General features: G+C 34.5%; 2 protein-coding genes and 1 pseudogene across 5 annotated transcripts; all 3 read right to left on the reverse strand.

The window, feature by feature from the left end:
• Positions 1–225: 225 nt before the first annotated feature.
• On the reverse strand, positions 226–2,278 carry LOC18590667 (scarecrow-like protein 14 pseudogene; annotated as a pseudogene).
• A 9,842-nt stretch (positions 2,279–12,120) lies between these two features.
• Positions 12,121–15,866, reverse strand: LOC18590668 (scarecrow-like protein 34). Of its 4 annotated transcripts, none has more exons than XM_018128064.2 (3): positions 15,669–15,866; positions 12,773–15,237; positions 12,121–12,408 (listed from the first exon to the last, which is right to left on the reverse strand). In XM_018128064.2, the coding sequence occupies exon 2, from the start codon at positions 15,220–15,222 to the stop codon at positions 12,850–12,852; it is 2,373 nt and encodes a 790-aa protein (XP_017983553.2). In that variant the 5' UTR covers positions 15,223–15,237; positions 15,669–15,866; the 3' UTR covers positions 12,121–12,408; positions 12,773–12,849. The 4 variants fall into 4 exon arrangements, with proteins under 4 accessions (XP_017983553.2, XP_007016383.3, XP_017983552.2 ...); XM_007016321.3 differs by having other exon boundaries at positions 12,121–12,526; positions 15,684–15,865; XM_018128063.2 differs by having other exon boundaries at positions 12,121–12,526; positions 15,669–15,865.
• Positions 15,867–19,093: 3,227 nt separating this feature from the next.
• LOC18590669 (scarecrow-like protein 14) lies at positions 19,094–22,417 on the reverse strand. The gene has a single exon (XM_018128027.2). The coding sequence runs from the start codon at positions 21,856–21,858 to the stop codon at positions 19,558–19,560; it is 2,301 nt and encodes a 766-aa protein (XP_017983516.2). The 5' UTR covers positions 21,859–22,417; the 3' UTR covers positions 19,094–19,557.
• Between the last annotated feature and the right edge of the window lie 2,150 nt (positions 22,418–24,567).

The following is a 24,567-nucleotide window of genomic DNA, read 5'->3' on the forward strand; positions in this document are numbered from 1 at the left end:
AGCCATGAAAAAATTTCTTCAGAATATGATTCTGTAATAATTACTGATAATAAAGGGAAGAGAAAATACTGTATTTATCGTTTTAATTAACTTTACAATTACAAGGTTTATTACAGTTTATTCTTACTTTTCCAGAGAGTAAACCACCAGAAAGAGCAAGAATTTATCACAAGGGCGCAATTGATAGATTTGTCAGGCTACAGACATGCAAAATTTTGTGCTGTAACTAATTAAACAGGAAATAGAATAGACAATAAGGAGCACACAGGTTTTCCCCTTAAGGCTCCTTGGAAGGCCTCCAAAAGGAAAGAGCGAAGAGAATTCGGCCCTTCCATCCCTGTAGTATCCAATTCTTGTCTTCATCCACCAAAAAGTCCTTGTGGTAGTGCAACTTCACGTGCGCCTTTGCACTGTTCAGTATCTCCTGCTTCAATGGAAGCTGCCTCAACCCCGCTCTCAGATTACGAACCTGCCACTGCTTGTATGTCTCTGGCCTCTCGATCCTTTCTGAACCTTCGCATGCAACCACATTCAAGATTTCCTTTCCATACATATTTTCCTCCAAAACCATTCTCTCCTGATCTTCAGAGGGTGCTATCTCTTCAAGCATGTCAAACATTGTAGAGAAGTAGTAGAGTGCCTCCCGGAAACGTGAAACAAAGAAGGGGGCGTTATAGGCCCCATTAACAATCCCATGAATGAAAATGTTAGGATTAATTTTCCTCACCAAGTTCAGAACAGTGTCTCTTGGACTGCTCAAATCGGCCATCTCATCCACTATATGCCTCAACCTGTATAAGCAGTTAACCACAACCACCTCATCTTTGGCAATCTTTAAGTCCTCCAATTGGATACTCTCCCATTTCTGCGTTATGCCATTGTACTCAAACGGGATATTGAATTGCTTACAGCAATTTGCCAAGAAATGTCCGAATTCCTCAACTCTTCCTGCTGACTCCACTCCCGGTTGAGGAAGGTCTATCCCTGTGATGCGAAGCGTAGGAGGGTTACCAGGCCTTGTTGACAGACGCTGGATAAGGGATGACCATTTCAAACCATAGGGAACGCCAAAATGAATGATGTGGATCCTAGTTGCTTTTTTAGCTAATTTCATAATCATCTCGGTTGTGAAGAAATTCGATACCTTCATGAAAGGACAAGCTGAAATTAGCAATTTGCAGGCTTCAACACTAGCAGTAGGAATTCGTTTAGATACAAGAGCTGCATATTCCTCACTTCCGGTGCCAGCCAAGCGTGCTTCAAGGGCTTTGGCAAAGTAATGGGCTTTTCTTTGTGATGCATTGCCAAAAGGTGAAGAGTGATTCCTAATCTGCATCAGGAAATCATTTGCATTCCTGAAATCATTGCTTCCTACAGCTTCAGCACACTGAATCAATAGAGTTCTCAAATCGACCAGATTTCTTTTATTAACACTTCTTCTCCTTTTTTTTGTTCCAGCACTGTTTCTTTTTGGGTCTCCACAGGCATTCATTATCATTCTTGCTTCATTTCGCCAGGACATATCAGCAGTTGCAGCAGCAGAAACATCATTTTTAAACATGTCAGGTTGCTCAAACTGTTCAGGACAAACAACTCTCCCATGTTCACGACCAATTTCTCCCTCACCACAAATTTGGAGACGAGTTTCAACCTTCCTTGTTTTACAAAATGAGTGATCCATCTCCTCACTTGTCTCCCTCTCAGCTGCCACCGGAGATTCTTCCTCAGCACTCATATGATCACCATATGCAATTAATTTCTGAGTTTCCTTTACCCCACCCTCTAAGAATTGGCAATCATATAGGCTCTCACAACACAAATCCTGATTAACCAAATCCGGAACTAATGATTTATTTACTGGATCAATTACCGGCACATCAACTGCCTCACCAAAGCTGTTATCAGGGAAGAATGATTGTGAAACAGGCTGCGGATAGTCCTGAAAGGCATGCTCAACTTGTGGAGATAGCATGCTGCTAACTTCGAACCTGGCAAGATCACAAATAAAGTCGGATTGGACCAAGTTGTTAGCAACAGTGATGCAGCTGCTCCAATCGAGATCGGAACAGATAGGAAATGGAAGAGTTGTTGAAAGTGGATATTTTTCAGCAAGAATATCAGCGAAAGAACTTTCAGCCGCCCCAACTGTGGAATCTTGCAACAAGAACGTATTGTCATTTGCATCCTCTGTAAAAATCGGAGTCGTGATGTAAAAAGCATTGGGGAAGTTACTTTCGTCCTCAGGATCTGCTACAGTTGAGTATGAAGATGGATTCATTTACTGGAGTAGAACCTGGAGGGCTGGATCAGTTGAGAGGAAGGGAAAGATTATCAGTAAATAAAAATACTTTCAGGGTTAAAAAAGCAATCTCCAATTTGACTAGACAATAGGACCCCCCCCACAGATTGCCCGAAAACAGAAAAACTGATAGCTCCGTGCAAATCCTGCACTCAAACTTGAAGGAAATCAGATCAAAAAAACAGTCACTACATCCGGGGTTTTTCATGTATAACCTCATAAAATAAAACGATAAAAACAATGGGAAATACTTTTCATTTCTACTGACTTTTCTGAAACTTGATAGCGTCAAAAGAAGCAAGCCCAATTCTTAAAAGCTTTGCAAGGAAAAATATCACACAGCTAGACTATATATCTAAGTCAAACCTTTAGTTTACAAGGATTCATTCAAGCAATTAAATGAAAGTACTAAACAAAGTATATATCATATGTGTAATATTATTACCTTTTATAGAAAAACAAGAACGATACAGCTTGAAGAACTAATCCAAGTTTATAGAGCAGTAGCTTGCGTTTTATTCTTCTTCCTGCATCTCCTTGTCACCAGCTCCAAAAATAAAGTAAAACCAAAGAAGAAGAAGAAGAAGAAGAAGAAATATTACAGAAAGGAGAGATCAAAGCAATACATATAGTTTAGGACTATATGTTAGCAAACATATACGATGAACACTCAAGTTAAAAATCAATAAAACTTGCACTAAATTACAGTGAAGTTTAGTGAAGAGAGATGAACTTCTCTGCTTGGAGGAATTTCAGAAGTGATAGTTGCTGACAGTGCACCCTTGCAAGCAACATAACTTTGTTTTATAGTGAGTAGCCAACTGTGTCAGGTGCGTCCGTACCACTATGCTTTTTTTTTTCTAGATTGCATTTGATCAAACTATAGATTATTAACCTCATGTCTTCACAACAATCTTAGGTCTTACCAATTTTTTATTTTTTATTTTTATTTTTTTGGGCTTCTGAATATAAAATTATTTCAAAATATTTTAGCCTAAAAAATGAAACTTTGACTTCGTACATAAGTAATTATATATCGTGTGCAAAATTAAAAGAACGAAAAAATTGTAATTAAAAAAAGGTTGACCAAATCAAAATCCAACTGTATTTAATGTGACTTACATACAACATTCGAATTTAATCGAAATCATAAGTGACTTGATATTGTTATAGTAAATAGGGTTTGCAAATACAATAATTTTATTACAAATAAAACATATATAACCATGATTAATGAATGACTTTATAAGAACATAAATATTCTCTAACCTATCTACAATTTTATTTCCACAATACTAAAATAAGTAATTTATAAATAAATTGATTTTCATATTTTTCAGTGAGTTGTCATTTCAGCCGTACACTACAGTAGATGGCGGGCTGAGGTTGAAACTTTCTATTTAGGGTCCAAACAGCCGGGATTAGACTCAGAAAACCGAAAAGTAACTTTATTCGGACGTCGCATGTGCGTTTCCACCTTCGGTCACGCCGTACAGGATTACACGTTGGACAACTGATTCAATTAATCGTATTGACCACAAGGACGACATATATTAAGACAAGCGATGCTACACGACATCACTTATTTATTAAAATATTAAAAACTTTATTTATTATATTATTTATGTTAAAATTATATGTAATTAATGATACTACTTAATAGTGGAGTCAAATATTTTATTTTTTGAGATGAAAGAAAAAATTTAATATTTATAAAGGTAAAATTATAAAAAATTTTAAAAAATAAAAGTAAAATTATAACATTTTTTAAAAAAGAAAAAATTAAAATATTTTAAAACTGGGGTTGGGGGCCTTACTAGCCCTCCTTTTCCTCCCCTCTAAATTGCTAATGAACTCATTAAGTTTTTTGTAATTCTATAGAGAGTAGTGTCAAAATTGTAAATTAAAATAAATTTATTAAAAAATAATTTTTTATATATTAACATTTAAATATTTTATGAAAAATAAAATTTATATAATTTAAATATTAATTTTTTATTTGTTATTATTACTTTAATCATGACATCATTTAAAAAAATTTTTAAATTCATCCTAATTGACCATCAAGTCAATATCCCCATCAGGACATCACCGCTCTTTGCTCAAATTACTTTTTACAAGTAAAATTAAACATAATTAACATTTAAACCTTTCACTGATTGATTAATATATAATTTTTCTTTTTGTAAAAAAAGTCTCAATTTTCTTTCCCAATTCCAAATTAAAAAAAAAAACGTGATTCATTAATCATTGTGATTCGCCATGCGAAGCCATGAAAATTCAAACTTTTCCCACCTTTTTGTTGTCCCTTTTCGTGTGTTTGCCTTGGTTTCCAATTCCAGTGGCTTTCAGGCCGTATTTCATTACTAACCCTGTAGAGGAAGGAATCAATCATTAGCATGTGTAAGAGTCTGATCATGCCGGTGATCTTATGTCATCGACCGCTGATTTACTATTCTTGATATTTTAGTAACACCGTTGAAGCATTTCATAAACTTTCTATGATATTAACCAATAATCTCACACTTTTGGTATTTTGCAAACTCCTTTTAAATTTTGAGTTTTCCGTATTCATAGTTTTGAAATTTTAATTTTATTATATGTAATCTCTGAACGGTAAATGTTTTGTATTTTATTCAAAGGAGAAAAATATTTAATGTTAGGTTTTTTTTTGTAAAATCAATGTCAATTACTTTTATATTTTATCAAAGATTAATTAAATTATTTTTTTTAATAAAAATATATTTTTATTTCTAAAAAAATGAGTGAGACTCCAATAATACATATGAGGGTACTAGTGCAGGATCTTAAATTCTAGGATAGGTTCCAATAAAATGAGCTAAGACTTCAATTTTTTTTAAATATGTGATACAAGAGATGAAAAATTAAAAAAAATCTCATATTACTATTTATTATACATATTAAATTCCATTTTTTCCACTTGTTTTCTCTGTACTAAGTAAAGAGAAAAAAAAAATTGTTCTTCTAGGTCTTCCTTTTGTCCTTTTGCACTTGAACCATTCCATTCAGAGCCGGAGAGAGGGGGGCTAGAACCTAGTAGGGGCCTACCTCCCTAAAATTTTAAAATTTAATAATTGTTTTCTCAAATTTTATATTTTTATTTTTTATTTTTTTAAAAAAATTATTATTTCATCCATATAAATATTAAATTTTTTATTTTCATCCTCTCTAATATGAAATTCTGATTCCACATTGATTTCATTATTTTTGATGAATGCTTACAATGTTTTTTTTTTTTTTTCAACCATAATTGATTCCTCTAATTTCCTTAGGGAAGAAAATTAATAATTAGGGCCGAAAGTTCAAACAGGCAAAGGAGAAATATGGCAAAGGGCAAACACTACTGACAGCCTTGGTGGCCGAGTGCTGCCTCTGTCTTATGGCATGTTTGGTTGGTCATTCTCCTCTATTCCCAAAAAATTTTGATTCTTATGTTTGGTTGGCCATTCCCCTTTATTCCCAAAGCATTTTGATTCTTATGTATGGTTGAAAAATAGTCTAAAGAATAATTATTCCATAAGAATAGTATTAGTTATTTCATAGTTGAGGAATAAACTCAAAAAATAATAAAAATAAAAATACATTTTACAAGTTTAAAAAATTACCACTTTATTTGTATAAAATATTATTTTTCTCTCTCTCCTCCTTTCTCTCTCTTGATTCTAACTTTTAATAAAATATTAATATTTTTAAAATATTAATATTAAATATAAATAAAATATTAATATTTAAATTATCAATTATTAAGAAAATAAATTATAAATTATTCCTTTTTAAAAACAAAATAAATTAAAAATAAATAAGCATAATATCATTTAAATTATATAAAAATATTAATAATTAAATCATCAGTTATTAATATTTTTAATAAATTACCAATTATTAATATTTAAAAATAAAATAAAATAAAAATTAACAATAATATTTAAATTAAATAAAATATTAATGATTAAATTATAAATAAAATACTAATATTTAAATGATCTATTATAAATATTTTAAATAAATAATCAATTATTAATTTTTTAAAAAATAAAATAAAATAATTGATCATAATAATATTTAAATTAAATAAAATATTAATATTTTTAAAATATAAATAGTTAAATTATAAATAAAATATTAATATTTAAATTATCAATTATTAATATTTTAAAAATAAAATAAAATAAAAATTAATCATAATAATATTTAAATTAAATAAAATATTAATATTTAAATTATTAATTATTAATGTTTTAATTAAATTCTAGATTATTAATATTTAAAAAATCTAATAAAAATAAATAATCATATAAATAATGAAGGATGTTTTTATCTTTTTATTTTCTATTCATTTTTTATTTTAAAATTATTTTTACCAACCAAACACTATAATAAATCATAATAATTATTCTTATCATATTCTTTTTGTGGTACCAAACTAAATAATAACTATTCTATTTTATTCTCACCTTATTCTATTTTCACATAATAACTATTTTATTTCATTCCTATCTATTCCGCCAACCAAACATAACCTTAATCTTACTTACCGGTGTTTGTGTATGTGTAAATTAAATCATCACACATAAAAGTAGTGGAACTTCCCTTGTGAAGTGAGAAATTACTTCTTTCGCCTTCAAATGGGCTCTAAACACTAATTTGTACATAACACGAAATCTTAAAGGGAATAACATGTTTCATGTCGAATTCGAAATTTCATTAAATATAATTTAAAATATTTAATTCAAAAATATATTTACTTTGTAAAATTTCCGATATTTCAATAAAATATATGTTATTTTTAAATTCAAAATATATGTTATTTGACTAAATTTAAAATCAGATATAATGATTAATATAGCAATCTAAACGTACCATATAAGAAAACAGTCACTATCCTGATATCAGAGTCGTATGTGTTATTGTCAACAGGCTTACAAGACTGACAATAGAAAACTACAGATCATGGTATGATTACGTTCACAGAAGAGCATCTACCTTTACGCGTATGTGCATACTTTTTTTGTTCCTGTAAATTTTTCTTCGTCTAACCTAGTAGTCAAAAAAACAGAGCAGTGGGTTGGATATCTGAGAACTGCTTCCAAGTAATGCAACGACAAGACAAGCTATGAAACCTACAGAGAAAATTGAGAATGTTGATGAAATTATTGAGAGGGTTTGGGTGGTCATAATGAGCCAAAGTGTCAAGGACTTTGGGTTCGGTTTGTCTGAAAGAAAGAAAATAAAGGCAAAAATGGAGGCAAGGGAGGCGTGCTCCTCCTTTGGAAAATGTTGGAAGCTAGGGTGGTACGGAGCTTGACTCTATTCCTTTAGGTACTAGTTTCATTACCATGTTATGAAACTAGGTTCATCTGTACCACTTAAGATGTGCATCACGTTACAAATAATTTGATGAAAAAATTATAACGATTTTAAATTTAATTAAAGCTTAGTTAATTTTTCAAATTTAAACATGTAACTTATTTCCATTCGTCCTATATGTGATAAAATTTATATAAATAAAAAAAATTATAGAATAGGTCTTTCTTAGTAAATAATTTGATGTACTTATTTTCTTTTATAAGAGAAAAATTGAAGTTTTTTTCACTCTTTTTCTGTTGAATAGGGTAATTGGTATTCACAAGTGGTAGCTTCTTTAAAGGGGGAAATTACCTTTAAAAATAGCATATACCGTTAATTAATTCCTCCTTAGTCTAAAATGGTTATTATGATTTGCAGTTCAAAAATCTGAATTCCTTTCTTGTTTTTTCTAACAGGGACAATCAATGCCAGATTACCAACATGCCTGCCAGCACTGACTAAGAGTTGAAACACGACGAGTTTAACAAGTCAGTCAAGCAGGAGAAAGAACAGGGCAACTCTTAGTCAAGGCATTTGTTTTGATAACACTACCAAAAGGATGTCTTGTCTCAAATCACGACTTAAGATTAATTAGTATTAAATAAATTGTACTTAAAATAACAGGAGATAACAAAGACTTTTTCTTTGCATTGATTCATGATGATTTGATTGATTTTATTGAAAAATGGGATCTTCTCATCATCATCCCTCATCTTAAACATGTTCCCACCCCATTAATTAATTCCTTGGTGGATTCTTTATTTGAGATTTTCTTGTTCTTGAAACAATAAATTAGATTATGTCAGGCAGTTCAACGAATAGAATTTCTTTAACATTGTAACAGGAATCTGAAATCAAATCTATTTGTAACCTGTTGAATCGGAAAGTTTATGTAAAGAGAGACAGATACTTTTTTTTGGATAAATTATAAAAAAAAATGTATTCAATGATTAAAAGCAAAATAAATTTATATTTTAAAAATAAACTTTCATTGCCTCTACATTTTTACTGTTAAAATATTTATTCGGATAAAGTCCATTTATATGCTTTATGATTATCATCTTTTTCTCAATTAAACATCGATAGAAAATTTTTATTTTTTAGAAATTATGTTATTAACTTTATCTAATAAAATTATTTAAAAAATTTAATTTAAAATTAATCCATTTATATCACGAGTTAAGTCCAATTTTACGTGGCCTTAAAAAAAATAATTGGGTTCAACAACTTCCACAATCTTACTCAGCACCATGATTGGGCCCAATAAACCAACGATGCCGTACATAAATTGCCGACAATTTTCGAAGGAAAGAAATCGTAGCATCGTTCGGAGATTTGTTGATATTCTAGGGCGAGAGCCAGGCATGGATGAAAAGGACAAAAAAAAAAAAGAGATGGAGTAAATCAGTTAATTCTGATTTTATTTTTCATATAATTTATAGTAATTATATAGATTATAAATTAAATGAAATTAAATTAGTATTAATTAATTACATATATAGTGTCGTTTATTTTATTATATAAACGAGAGGAAGGGACTAAAGAGACAAACAACTCGTTAATTCTGCATTGTTTTTTTTTTATTTGTTTTGTTGGCCCTAATAATTTTCTTTCAAAGGATATTGTGTTTTTCATGTGCTTTTTTTTTTTTTTTTCAAACCAATCCAGAAGGCTCGTTTCGACCTCTCAAGAAGGTTGCTGCTTGGCAAGACGCGTAAATGATGGTTTCATACACATGAATTTGACAAGGAAATAGTTATTTGTTTATTTTTATTTAAAAAAATGACCAAAACCTAGCATTAATTAATGATTATCACGTTTGTTCTGTAAAGAATAAAAGTAATGTGGAATCTCATTTTCATATGATTATGTATATTATTTTCTATTTTAAAAAAATGCTGCAAATGAAGGAGTTACCTTTCCTTGGCAATGGCAGCTCAGCAAGCATTGTCACTCGGTGGTACGGGTCACCAGAAAGATTTCAAAACGGAAAAGCCGAGAGAATGGAATTGAGTTTGATTAATTTGATTCAATTACAATGATTAACGACCATTTTAATTTTTAAAATTAAATTTATTTATTTATTTGATTCAATTTTCGATAAGTAAATTTTTCAATAGAATCAATTCTAATGTTGAATTTGAAATAAAATATTTTTAAATTATTATATAGATATACTATTTTAATAATCTTTATTAATTGTTTGAAATAATTTATTATTTTGAGATTTATATACAATTTGTTAGGTGTAAATTTATATTTATATATATAATATCTTGAGATATTACGTTTAATTAATATGGATTGGAGAAGTATTAAAGAAAATTAGATGGTGATCTAGAAAGGGTTGTTTTGCAGAATTGGAGATGGAGCTAATATCTTTGTCAAGAAAGATATTTGGATTCCATATGAGACATTGAGACCATCATTAATGTGTCATGGTGATATAACGAAAGTAATACGAGTATGTAACTTGTTTGATTAACGTTCAATGTTGTAATATGTAAAAAAAATTAATAGATATTTCTCATCGTTTGAATGCAATCTAATTCTATCGATTCCAATTAGTAAGAGGCTTCCAAATGATAAGCAAATATGGTTTGATAATAAGGAAGGTGAGTCTGCTGTTAAATCTGGCTATAGACTACTTTATTCTATAACAAGCAATAATGATGGGGTAAACTCATCAAACAATTTTTTCAATAAATTGGAAAAAGTTTTGGAATTAAATATTCCTAGAAAAATATTCTCGTTTGCTTGGAGAGCTATGAGGGGAATTTTTCCTACTACGGTTGCTCTATGTAAACAGCATGTGAAAATTGATATATTTTGTAATTTCTGTGTTGATGATCTAAAAATCGATTTTGACTATTTATACAATTGTCAGTATGCTCAAACAGTGTAATTCTCTTCGAGATGGAGACTTAGAGATATTAAGATTCAATTTCAGAATTTATTTCCTACGTGATCAAATCGATTTGAAGAAATTCTTTGTGTTTCATAAACAATATGGAAAGCTCGAAACTTGCTGATCTTTAGGGACAAGAAGATGGAACCAAGACAGGTCATGAATATGGGCTTGACTATGTGCTAGCAAAATAGAGGTCAATTGTTCCGCCCATAATACGCAACATATAAATGCCGAGTTGTGGACACCGTGGAGCAGACCAAAAGTCTAAAGTTGAACTCGGATGTCGGTTTGTTTGTAAGGGATGGTGAAGCCATGATGGCTGCTGGTTTTGTGGTTAGAAACTCTACTGATGGCGTGGTACTCATGGGTACAAAAAAAACCGTTACACAACTCGTGTTTATGATGCGAAATTGAAGGTTGTTACATGGGCGAGGATGATGTGTTTAGAAAGCAATATTATACTTGATAAGATAGAAGTCAACAACCTTTTGGTGGCTGGATGGATTTCAAGTAAAAATTTCGAAAGGGCTTCGGGTTTATTAGTAGAGGATTGTGTTGTTTTGTTGAAAGGGATGGCAACACAGCTTGCGAAGCATGTGCATTGGAAAAGCAATGTGGTGGCTCACATGCTAGCAAAGTTTGCTAAGGATATGCAAACAAATCAAATCTATATGGAGGGATGCTCCTCTTATACCAAACCCAGTTAGAGATTGTGTGATTAAAGATGTCTTGTTGATCAATTGATTAAAAGGTGTGTGGGCTTAGATTTGGTCATTCGTAATACATGATTAGCTTGGATACATTTTTTCCTTACCATGATTTTTATTTCACTGGGTATTTTTATGGTAAGGTTTTTAATGAAACTCATCTTTCATACTTTAAGCAATATTAGGGGTGGTAATTACAATATATTATATAAAGTCGCTCTCATAATATATTGATGTTGATGAAGTATAGAAATATTCATTTTTCCTCCAAAAAAAAATTTAATATGAATTGAAGTTCAATCAAAATAGTTCGATGGATTTGATCATTTTTAGACAGTTGATTCGAATTAATTTTTTGAATAAATAAATTTGATTGTTTTGATTTACGAATTTTCAACGTCAAACCGACCAAGCCGATCGTATGGACATCCCAGCTCCATGGAACAATGACAAATGTGAGTTTTGCAAAGGAACCGAGTTCCTAACCCAATGCGTTTGTATTTGCAGGCCATCCCCTGTTTTTGTCCTTCGGCAATGAATCTTCAATGCTTCATTCATGGTACACCGAAAAGAAAAGATGTTGGATCCCCCCCTTTCCCCTTCACAATCTTCTCACAGACCCCATTGAATCACAAAGCAACAGAATCACTATGTATTGTTCTACGTACAACAACGAATCAAGTAACAGAATCACTATGTACTGTTCTACATACAACAATCTCCTGCTGAATCATAAAACAATGCTTTGTGTCTGATCATGGCGATAAAAGTGGAAACGACAGAATCACAAGGCAATTAAGCAATCAATGAACATGTAAACGAAGTACCAAAACAGGTTTCTGCAAAACTTGACTTTCATAGACTAATATTGAACAAATGCAGTTCATCAAACTCATGGAAATATTTACAGACAACATGCTAAGACGCAACTTCCCCTGATCACCACCACCGACGGGGAAGTAACCAGGAAAGGAAGAACATGATTTGATTAGTACAGCCTCTACAAAACAACAGGATCATAGATTTCTCCAAAGCTTTATTCAGTAGATAATTTGCCCCATTGTTCCACCTCGAAAAGCGCTAAGATGGTGACACTTCACAGCAGGATCAGTAACTCTCAATCACTGGATGAGCCAAGCTGAAGTTAATTTACAGAATATCTAGTAAACCTCAGACCATACAACTAGAAACCTCCTAACTCCATAAGATTCTTCAGGAAGAAGGCAAATGCTGCTATGTAATCTGAGCAAGTGAATGCAGCAAAATCAGCTCTTTAATTCATGTGCTGGGCTAATTAACAAAAAGGACTGCCTAACACACAGCATTAATACCTCTACTCTAAATTTCTCAGGCAAAAAAGTATTTATCTAAATGATATGCTTGTGAGCACATGCACATGTACACACGAGTGTGTCTGTGCATGCACATGTTAAGACCGAGAGAAAAACAGAAAAGGGAGATGAAATATAAATTGCGAGGAAGTGTTACCTTTGCCCATATTTTGAAGTTATCATCGCCTGTCCTTTTCTGAAAGATTATCTTAGCCATGTTCTCAGTTTTTCGGGTCAAGATTCCTGTGCAGGTATCCAACAGGTAGAAGCATAAAGAATCCTCCCCTTCCATCCCTGCAGCATCCAGTGGTTGTCCTCATCAATTACAAAATCTTTGTGGTACCAAGACTTCAACTTAGCTCTAACTGTCTTCATCAGTTCCTGGTTCAATGGAAGTGGCTTGAACCCTGCCCTTATTGTCCGAACCTGCCATTGCTTGTATGTCTCTGGCCTCTCAACCCTCTCCGAGCCTTCACATGCTACAACATTCATGGCTTCCCGCCCATAAAACTCCCTCTCAAATAACAACCTTGCTGGCTCTTCACGAGGCAATGTATTTTCAAACATATCAAATATTGCAGAGAGATGGAATAGAGCCTCCCTGAACCTTGTAAGAAAAAAGGGAGCATTATAAGATCCATTGTCTATAGAGTGAACAAAAATATCAGGGTTCATTTTCCTGATCAATTTTAGAACAGCATTCCTTGGACAGTCCACCTCAGCTGTCTCATCCAGTAGATTCTTAAACCGAAAAAGACAATTTACAGCAAGCATCTCGTTGCTCTTAATCTTGATGTCCTCTACTTGGATGGTTTCCCAGTTTTGAGCTGCCATTGGATTGTATTCAAATGGAACATCAAAGCGCTTGCAATACCTTTCCAAGCGACGACCTGTCTCCTCAATTCTTTCTGCAGGGCGGAAACCACGTTGAGGAATCTCTATTCCAGTTATGCGTAGCTTAGGAGGCCCACCAGGTCTCTTCGAGAGATGCTGGATAAGAATGGGCCATTGGAAACCATACAGGATACCGAAGTCTACAATATGAAGGGCGCTTGCTTTCTCAGCCATGTGCCAAATCATTTTGTTTGCAAAGAAAATTGATAGCTTCTTAAATGGACAAGCACAAAGATACACTTGGTAAGCTTTCAACATATCAGCAGCTGTAGTCTTGGAAGCTAGGGAAGAATATAAATTTTGTATTGCAGTACCACTGCCATCCAAGCGCGCCTCAAGGCCATTAGCAAAGAAATGGGCCAACCTCTGAGTTCCATCACCAAGAGGGGACGAGTGCTCTTTAATCTGCTTTAGCAGTTCACCAGCAGTCCTACGATCATCAGCAGAAACAGCTTGCGCACAGAGAATTAGAAGAGTCCTCAAATCCACTGTTTCTTTCTTCTTCTCCTGTTTTTTGGAACGAGTTTTCCCAACACTGGATTCATTTGATTGTTCTTTTTGCAGCAAGGTTTTGGTTTCTCCCTGCTGCAGAGCTTTATTGTAACCACACATAGCTTTTCCATCAGTACAGAGTAACACCTTATCAAACATATCTGACAAATCACTCTCTTCTGTATAAACAGCTGATTGCTTGTTACTCCTCTCTTCTTCCAAACCTCCATCATCTCGTTCATGATTCTTCCTACCCCTCAATTCATCCGGTGAGTTCTCCCTCTCATCCTTCTCCACCTTGACTACAAGGTTTGGAACCTTCCCCTTTTGCACCATAGGAAATTTGTTGCTCTCTAGGTCAATAATTAGTTGATTACTACTAGGGAGGAATTTACTGGCTTCTTCAAACCCTCTCTGGAACTGCAAGACAGATTCCTTATCACTAAAGATGTTCTGAACTAGCAGCTCACTAAGAGAAGATTCCATCAGCCCATTACCCATGTTACTCGAGCTATTAGTTGAATTGACAGAAAATTGTGAACTAGGCTGTTGCAAATTGGACTGGAAATGGTAATCACCAGAAAGAGGAGCTTGCAACAACGAAGGAGCATGCTCTACGACTTCACCAACCCCCCAATGATCAATATAATTGCTAGTCCCATTACTAGTGCTAATACTTGTAGTAGAATTGCTGTTACTACCATTATCACGACTATTACCAGAAAGATTACTATCAGGACTCTCCACATTCACATTGAGAAAAGGTTGGGGTTGAGTAGACGGAGGATATTGCTCACCAAGGACTTCATATAATGATTTCTCAGTGTCTTCAAGAGCCAAATAATCATTAAACATAAAAGGCTTATCCTCCATGTTCTCTTCCATAAGCATCTGCCTTATGTACTTGAGAACTGGATCCGTGGAGTCACTGTCATCAGAAGGTGAGGATGACTCCCCATCTGGGCTCCAGCCCGTGGACGCAGAAAACGAGCTCCCATCCGAACTTACAGTAGCAGGTGGAACGGAAATACCAGGGTCAGGATTAGGAGGAATAACAGGAACATTCGCACTCATAAAGCCAAGATCTGGAGAAGAGACATTAAATTCTAGTCCATTTGTGAAATTCGGGTACTGACCAGAAGTGAATAGAAGTGCATCATCTTCAACTCCAAAACCGTTTATATAATCAGTGAATTCAGTGAATTTTGGATCCATGACCATCAAAAAAACCCAAACCTACACCCCAGAACAGAAAAAAAGTCAATCCCTGAAAACACCTAACTCTAATTTATCTATTCCAAGATAAAAGGAAGCTGAATTTATCTATCTCACTAAGAAAAGATATACTACAGACCAGAAAACCTTGGAATATGATAACATGACAGATAAGCTATGCATCAAAGGAGCAACCTTATGGTGATATCTAGACTAGACCCTTTCAAGATTCAAACTTTTGGTATCTAAAATAAGATCACAAAATCACCATAGAAAAGGGAACATATTAAAAAGAAACATAAACACATCATACAGATTACAAAAGGAAAGCTTAAAGAAACAAAAGAGAGGCAAATACCAGAGAACGACCCAATTCAACCAAAAGTGAAAACTTGAAGGATAGAATAGTCGAAATGAAGAAGAGAAACACCAGGAAACAAGACTTAACGTACCTCAAAGAGGGATACCTTAAGAGGATATAAAAGGAGAGAAGGGCAGAGGAGGAAAGCCTTTTGAGAAAGATGCAAAGCTGGTCTGTTAAATAGGAGAATAGGAAGAGCCCTCAAGACCGGAGAGAAGGAACAAAGGAACTTTCTTGGAAGAGAGAGAAACTCTAATATCTCAGAGAGTGATGAAGACTTTCAACATATCTTCGGAAAAGTGTTGGCCCGTTATTGCAGCGGCTATTGGCTAGTCAAAATGGTTTCTAGCATAACTGTTTTGCCCTTTTCTGGTTTTGGTACATCGTATCTATACCTCTTCAGTGTATATCCTAGCAATCGCTGTAAAACATTTTTTATTCTTCTTACAAAACAAAAACCAGTATATGTCAAATCGTCTATTAACCATTTCAAGATTTCCAAATTTGAGACAAGTTTCTTTGGAAAGTTTTGCTACCAAATTACCAACTATAGCCTTTCCAGCCCCCTCTATGCTCATGCTACCCATTTTACTCCTTCGCAGTATATGTTTACTCAGCAATGTAACCTCAACTTACTTGACTAGAATTGTCTTTTTCATGGTTATGGTATTGAAAATTTCATAGTAAAAATTAAAGAATTGTAATATGCTAGCTTCTTCAGAAGAACTGCAACAAATTTCAATCATCAAAGAGGTGTTGCTTTCATAGATATTAATGAAGATTACTTTCCAACTTTACCATAGAAATTTTTCGAAGTTAACCACCAACACCACAAATAACGATATCAAGACAATTACTGTACCTTGGGGTTTTCTTTTTTCATGCAGAAGTTGACTGGCAGCACTGGTAGTGGATTAGGTATACGAGTTCTACTTTGATACCTATGTATAATCTGGGTCCCTTTCCTTCATGTCTGACGTTGAATTTGAACCAACATCTGAACAAGAAGCAACTGATGTCAAGCTGCAATCGGGGCCAAACCTATACAAATTGGGTTCTTTTTCCCTTTTTTTTGTCACCATGCTCAGCAAATGTGCAGTTTGTTATCCAAATTAAATTGTTCATTGTACACATGAAATGACCAGCGATTTTTCTCTCAAATCTGCGCTTATTTTTAAGCTTGTAGTAAACAAACTACTCATACTTTAAGCAATTACATGAAACTCAATCGTGTTGACTTGAAGCTTGTACAAAAATATTTCTATCATATTCCATCACATTAATGAAAAATAGTCATTCAACTTAGAAAGAGATTTATTATATTAGAGAAGTAAGGTTTTAATTATAATAAAGAGAATTCAAGTCAGAATAGTCTAACATCAGAAAGCCCTCACAATGGGTAGCTTGGAGATCAAGGCTTTCTTTCGTTTCTCTCTGTCGCTTTCAGTAGTCAAAGCCTTCCTAAAACTTGATGAACAAGAATCTCCAACTTGGGGGAGGGACAAGAAAAAATAATTAATGTTAGAGATTGTGTTTTTAAGTGTGAACGCTGCTGCTGTTTCATGTGAATCCTGTGGATTGGTCTCGAAAGTATTAAACCTCTGGGAAGTCACAAATCTACCAAACCCAGATTGACTGAAGCAAAACAAATATTCTAACCTTTTATCATAAAATTATTGCTTTTTGTCTAGCTATTGCCTGCCATGTATAAGCTAAAACCTTTATGTTCGTAGTACCATGTACATTATTCTGAATGAAATATTATCATCTTCGTAATAAATAAATTAGACTAAGCACCAAATATAATACTTATGCTTTATCTTTATTCCCTTTTTTTCTGTTATCTTTGTGCCTGATTTTGCAGTTTTAATAATGAAAAAAGTGCAACAGGGGACCATAAAATCTGAAGAAAGATTTCCACTGTACAAATCTAATCATTTACACGTGTTTGCATGTGTATAAATAGATCTAATCATTCCCAATGCTTATGCTCCAATGCCAATAGTATATTTGTACCCAAAGGAAAATAAAATAGTAGTAGGAATACTTTGTAAGTTGCAAGTGGCCAATTAAGCTATATAAAAGGTTATGAATTTCTTTTTATGAGATAAATTTGTGAACAAAAGGCTAAAAAAAAGGGTTGTCATAAATTAAGAAACAAGACTGAATAAAAATGAAAAATCCCATTGAAACTAGGAGAGTTAGAGGGGCTACATTAATGCCTATTGTTATACTGTATAGTATGTAGGTATATTAATTAAACCTAAAAGCTTTCTTGTTGATACATCAACAAATGGAATCGGATACTATCCACCTTTTGTAATCAACTTAATGCCATAATGATTTAAAACCCTTTAAAGCACATGATCATGCATGATTTTCAGACTTTATTTTTGTAGCTAGGATATAAATATTGCTTGAATTCAAGTCCAGACCTTTTTTTATGTGTGTGTGTGTGTTTGTTTAAGTGCTCATGAGTAGTCATGGCAATTATTTTCAACAAAAAAAGTAGTTATGGCAATTGACGATGGGGAATATGGTTGGTCCTTATTGGGCATAGAATAATTTGTGTGGTCAATCTCCCAATCCAAGTATAATTTTGTAAAAATATTTAAATCAGTGGAGGAATATCCTGCTTAATGGGTTTGAAGAACAAAAGGAAAACCAATTTGCTTGGTCCTGATTCGACCTCCTATTCCAATTCTAATATTCTATCTTGTTTATAATTCTATGACAGAGACAAAAAGCAGCCAAGCTTTAAAACAAAAAAGAAAAGAACAAGTTTATAATATACATATCCTTCTAGATAACTCTCCCCACTGCCAGATCCTGATTCCTCAAGTAACAAGGTACATTATTTTATCTTCAACTGTTTCTCTTTAGATTCTAATAACTTTCAAAAGATGCTTCGATTGATTAGTTAATAAAATATTGCACTAAAATATGTGCCATTTCCCCCCATTTCCTCTGGTACATTGAACGTTATCCATCACTTATTGCCTTGACTTGTGCATTTCACTGGGAAAGTAAATGTTTCACTGTCAGCTACATCTCTTCGCCTAGAGCTGACTCCAGCAGAAACAGTGACCTGAATTTCCGTTATGGGGGGCTGGTGGTTGCACAGCAGTGAAAAGTTTGGAAGGTAGTGCTAGGCTATAAGCCTTTTGTTTGAAGAAAACATCAGCTAAACCAGAATTTAACTTTGCCTTTGTCAGAAAATAGATTGAGAAGATAATACCAGCTATGCAGTTTGTCAAAGCTGTATTGGTCCTTGGTTTTCTTATTTTGGATTATCTTGAATGTGTGGAGATTTGATTTTGAGACATCAAAACATCTTAACCTTAAACTTTTGTCACTAAGATTAAGGCCCCAACTGGCTTTTATCTCTGTTCTACCAAAAAAGTCTCCAACATATGGAAATGCAAAGTCTTTGAAGTTTGGGCAGCACAGAAAGAAAAAGGATAGCAAGAGCAGACACAGCCACTGATTCTATGTTGTAAGAACCAAAGCCATGGGTTGTGGATAAATGAGACTACATCTATGAAGTCACATTAACTAAATTAGGCTACAAGAGTAGGTCAAAGATGCCAAAGGCCCATGTTGCGAGCTATGTGGCATATGACACCATAAATCAAAGCTTATATAAGGTGTGATTGTAGGAATTATCATTGTGCACAGTATTACTTCAACTCAGTTTGTAGAAGACTACCGAAAAAGATGCAACAAATTTAAGCCACCGCCAGGTCATCGTGAAACTCCAGCCAAGTGAGGTCATGAATTAATCCATGTCACAAATGGTAACTAATGCAACCACATCTCCTTCACCTTCATTCATTGAGGTTAAAGCAAAATTTCTGCCAGGCTTTTGCAGAACACCCATCCAAAAAGATTGATGTCAATTCCTGGAAGAATGATCTCACTAAGCTTGCCTTAAACTGAAGACACTTCCATTAGTTGTCCTCTTCTAGCAGCTCCGAGTCCTATGCAAGAATCCACGCAGAAGATGCATAGATGATTCGACCCTTCCATCCCTGCAACATCCACCGGCCATCAACATCCACCATGAAATCACTGTGGTAGCACGCCTTCAGCTTATCTCTCACTCTCTTCATGATTTCAGGGTCTAATGGAAGCTGCCTAAACCCAGCCCTCATGTTACGAACCTGCCACTGCTTGTATGACTCAGGTCTCTCTACTCTTTCTGTGCCTTCGCATGCTACAATATTCATAATTTCCCGCCCATAAAACTTTTGCTCAAGCATCAACCTCATAGGGTCTTCACGAGGGACATTCGTCTCACACATATCAAACAGTGCAGAGAAATGGAAGAGCGCCTCCCGGAACCGTGTGACAAAAAAGGGGGCATTGTAGGACCCATTAACAATGCTATGAACAAAAATATCTGGATTTATCTTCCGAATCAGGTTTAGAACAGTATCCCTTGGACTGTTCAGCACTACTGTCTCATCAAGTAGGTTCCTAAACCGAATCAGACAATTCACAGCAATAACTTCATTGGAATTAATCTTGAGGTCCTCAGTTCGGATAGTCTCCCATTTCTGTGCAATAGCATTGTACTCAAATGGAACATGGTAACGCTCACAATACCTTGCCAAGCGATGCCCAGTCTCCTGAACTCCTTCAGCAGGCCGGAAGCCACGTCGAGGAAATTCTATTCCTGTAATGCGTAATTTTGGAGGACCACCAGGTCTATCTGCAAGGCGATGAATTAGAGCAGGCCACTGAAAACCATAAAAGATACCAAAGTCTATAATATGGAGAGTTGTTGCTTTCTCTGCTACATTCAAAATATTGATATTTGCAAAAAAAATTGCCATCTTCATGAATGGACAGGCTGAAATATAAACTTGGTAAGCTTTCAACATATCAGCAGCTGATGTTCTTTTAGCAGCCAGAGAGGTATATATCTGAGTTCCAGTGCCAGCCAAGCGTGCGTCAAGGGCATCAGCAAAGCAGTGAGCTAATCTCTGAGATCCATCACCAAAGGGTGAAGAATGCTGCCTAATTTGCTTCAGCAGTTCCTTAGCAGTCCCACTGTCATCAGACGAGATAGCTTGTGCACATAAAATCAAGAGAGTCCTCAAATCCACTACTTCTTTCTTCTTACCCTGTTTCTTGCTGCGAGCCTTCCCACTACCAGATCCATTTGATTGATCATTCTGCTGCAACATCTTGCGAGGTGCATTCTGCAAAGTCTTATCAGCATCGCAAGTGGAAGACTGCCCTCTTCTCCCAGCACAAATCAACACCTTATCAAACATGTCCGATAGCTCACACTCATCCCAAAAAACTGCCAACTGTTTGTTATTCCTCCCCTCTTCTAAATCTTCATCTTCTCGTTCATGGTTCTTCTTTCCTGTCAACATAGGTGGTGAGTACTCCTCATCCCTCTCCACTTTGACTACTGTCTTTGGAGCCTTCTGCTTCAACTCTGAAGTCCATGCATTGCTATCAAAATCAATAGTCAGCTGATTACCTTTGGGTAGGAACTTACTAGCTTCCTCTACCCCTCTCTTGAAGTGCAATGCCAATTCACTTTCACCAAAACAATTTGGAATTGCAAGCTCACTCACAGAAGAGCCCACCAATCCATTCCCATTTTTAACATTACCGTTTTGAAATCGACCTGAAGGCTGTGAACCAGAATTCACAGTAGACTGAAAAACAAAGTTTTCAGGAATACTCATTTGTAACAAAGATGGTTTGTTGTTCTTTTCCCGAAAATCACCATTCCACCGAGAATCAATGGAATTGCTAGTACAGGAACTAGAACCACTAAAAGTGCTATGATCGCTGTAAGTACCCAAAGAACAGTTATCTGGGCTCTCAACACTAAGGTCTTTACAAAGAGGGGCTTGATTGGGACGAGGATAGCTCTCACCAAGAACTTCATAGAGAGATTTCTCCGCAGCTTGAAGAGCCAATGAATCATGAAACATACAGGGCTTCTCGTCCATGTCCTCTTCCAAAAGCACCTGGCTTATGTACTTGAGAACAGTGTCGGAGAAATCACTGTCATCAGAAGGAGAAGAAGAATCTCCCTCTTTCTCCATGGTCAACAATGAAGTAGAAGTGCTAGAATTATCCAATCCTAGAGAAGGTAAAAATGGTGCACCTAAAGAGCTGAAATCTACGTCAATTGGTTTAACCCCATTAGAAATTTCAAATTTTGGGTATCCATTTGAATTAGGCAAAATAAAGCCATTATCAAACTTGAAACCATTAACTGAATTAGGGAATCCATTTAACTGTGAACCCATAATTAACTCAATTATTTTACAGGATAATCTTACAACCTAATTGCAGACCATAATTCAACAGAAAAAACAGGTTTTCCCTCTAATCCCTTCAAAGAATTGACTCACATGGAAAAACCCATACAGGAAAAGCTGTCAAATTTGGAGGCTGACAGTCAAGAATCAAACTTTTCCCAAACTAACATAACTAAAACCATACAAAGAAACTTAATAACAAGAACCCATTGGAAAGAAAAACAAAAAAAAATAGAACCAGCTAAAATTCTAACACAAAACCAAAGTTAATCATACCTGAGAGAACACAGACGAAGAACCTAGGATCTAGAGCCGGTGGAATAAAGCAGAAGAAGAAAAAGAACGCGTTTTTTTCACTTTAAAGAAGTAATGAAGTGAAGAAAGGGTCTTTATCAGTACAGGTCATGGCATCTTGAAAGTTCCCCAGCATAGAAAAACAAAGCCTTTTTTTTTCCCTGTATATTAAATAAATCAGTTATGTGTGTCCGCAAATATTAGGCTGCAAGTGGAAATGTCACCGCACCGGCCACAAACTTGGTCTTGCGTGCCCTTCTCTTTCCTGATTGTGATTGGTCTGTCCGTAATTTCGTGTTATCCGATGGAGGGGCGTCGTGAGTGTCAGACCTACCAATCTTCCTGTTTCCCTCTCCACCAAAGTCAACATCGTGGGACATAGTTTTACACGGCGGAACCTGGTGATCTGGGTCAAAGTCTTCCATGCAAGTGAAGTTAAACAAAGTTAACCCAATCTTAAAGTTACTCGACGTGAAGAACACTCACAACTCCATCCATCCAGTCTCGAGTTATGTCTTAACTCAACAGCCTCAATTATTGTTTTCACAATTCAAGTTCGAGTTCAATATTTAAATGTCCTAATCCAACTCGATAATAAAATCTGGTCACTATTCACTATTTTATTCAATAATAAAACCCATTGGTCAATGTGTTTTAGGTTGGAGGCAGCCAGTAGCAGCTTATTATGTTTGCAAGCATAGCAACTAGGATTATATATAGAGTGTATTTTGTCACATCTAACATATTAATACTGTAGATTATATAATTATAAGGGGTTTCATAATATAAAAACAATTTCTTTCGACAAAATTTTTTATCGAAAAATTAAACTTTTAATATATTTATCTTGGTTTGCCTTCAAAGTATGGATTATCTCATATAGAGGAAAGCCAATTACAATTCTCTTAATTTTCAGTCTTTTTAAGTTTTTGATGAGGTAGAAGTGTGCAGATGGTAATAAGGAGATCTAATTAACTCTTTAATCTAATTCTTTGTCTTGGGGAGCAAGTAGTAATGTTGTAGCATATTATCATAATCTTAGTCTAAATGCAATTCTTTTTTACATTAATTATCCAAAAAGAATTCTTTGTTTTTTTTTTTTTTTGTTTATTTGACTTTAGCTAATTATCCACATGATTTGGGTTGCTTCTTTCTTTGTACCTTCAAAATTGTAGGGGTAGCTAGGAGGGCTCCTTTTCATTGCTTTTTTCCAACTCTTTCTAGATGTAAAATACACAACATAGCTCAAGAAGTCAACAGGTGAAAATTAGTTAATAAATATAATCCATGACCAACTTGCAAACTGAAAATGGTCACTAAAAAAAAGAATATAATTAACAGATAAACAATGCCAAAAGACCAATATGATTGAGGATTGGTGAGCTCATCACTTTATGTAAGCACACCCGGTTTTTCCTTTGCATGCTTTGCTTTTGACCCAATATTATAATATATATATATATATATCAATTTGTGTTTAATTATTAACTATCTTAGGCCTCTTCTGAAAACAGACATATTTGAATATTGAGTTGATCTTTTCTTGCCTTATCAGAACAGGAAACAAGAGCATTCTTAAACAAACAAACAAACAAACAAAACAGACCAAGGAAAACATAGGTTTGATAGCACCAGCAGAAGAAAAAATTGTTCATTGACCAGAGATCATGCATGCATGTAGTTATATGATAAAACCAAGAAATTTGTATCAGCTGGCAGTTTAATATGTTGGTCAGACATGCTTTGACAGGGAAAGATTATGGGAATCCAACGACAAAAGATGGAGTTTTTCAAAATACAGAAACATTGAAATGTATTGACATATTTCAGCAACTTATAATGTCTTGGTTCAACCTCCAACTCGAAACTACTCATCCTTTTTATTTTGTTTTTGTGTTTGACTGAGACTGAAACCTGCCTTCATTGAACCCAGGAGAAACTTAGACCATTATCTGTTCCACACGCTCTCTTCAAAAGGTGGTCCCCCATGCCAAACCTTTCCCTTCTGTTTTCTTTGCTTAACCATTGATTTTTCTGCAAGCAGAGCTTGCAAGCTGTTGAAAGATGGAAGAAACAAAAGAAAAAAACAATTTCCCCTGGTTCTTACATATACATACAATGAAAGTACCACACATTTCTTTGTAAAGGGTGTCAGAGTCATTCTGCTTAATTCCTAGGAACTACATCTCACCCGATTAAATTCCCAGCCCCTTTTTCGTCCTTTCAAATCAGCCGGTTTGAATTGAATTCTTCTGGTATCCACTTTGTGTTCACATTCACAGGTAGAAGCTGAATATTTTTAATGAAGAGAGTTCGACTCTTTTGCTCAATGGCAATATTAAAGGCGTTTTATGTTTGTTTCAATGCTTTGAAGCTGAAGACATTGGAAAAATGAAGCTAAAC

Source organism: Theobroma cacao, chromosome 9, assembly GCF_053813885.1.
Source record: "Theobroma cacao isolate CCN51 chromosome 9, ASM5381388v1, whole genome shotgun sequence".
Lineage (NCBI taxonomy): Eukaryota > Viridiplantae > Streptophyta > Magnoliopsida > Malvales > Malvaceae > Theobroma > Theobroma cacao.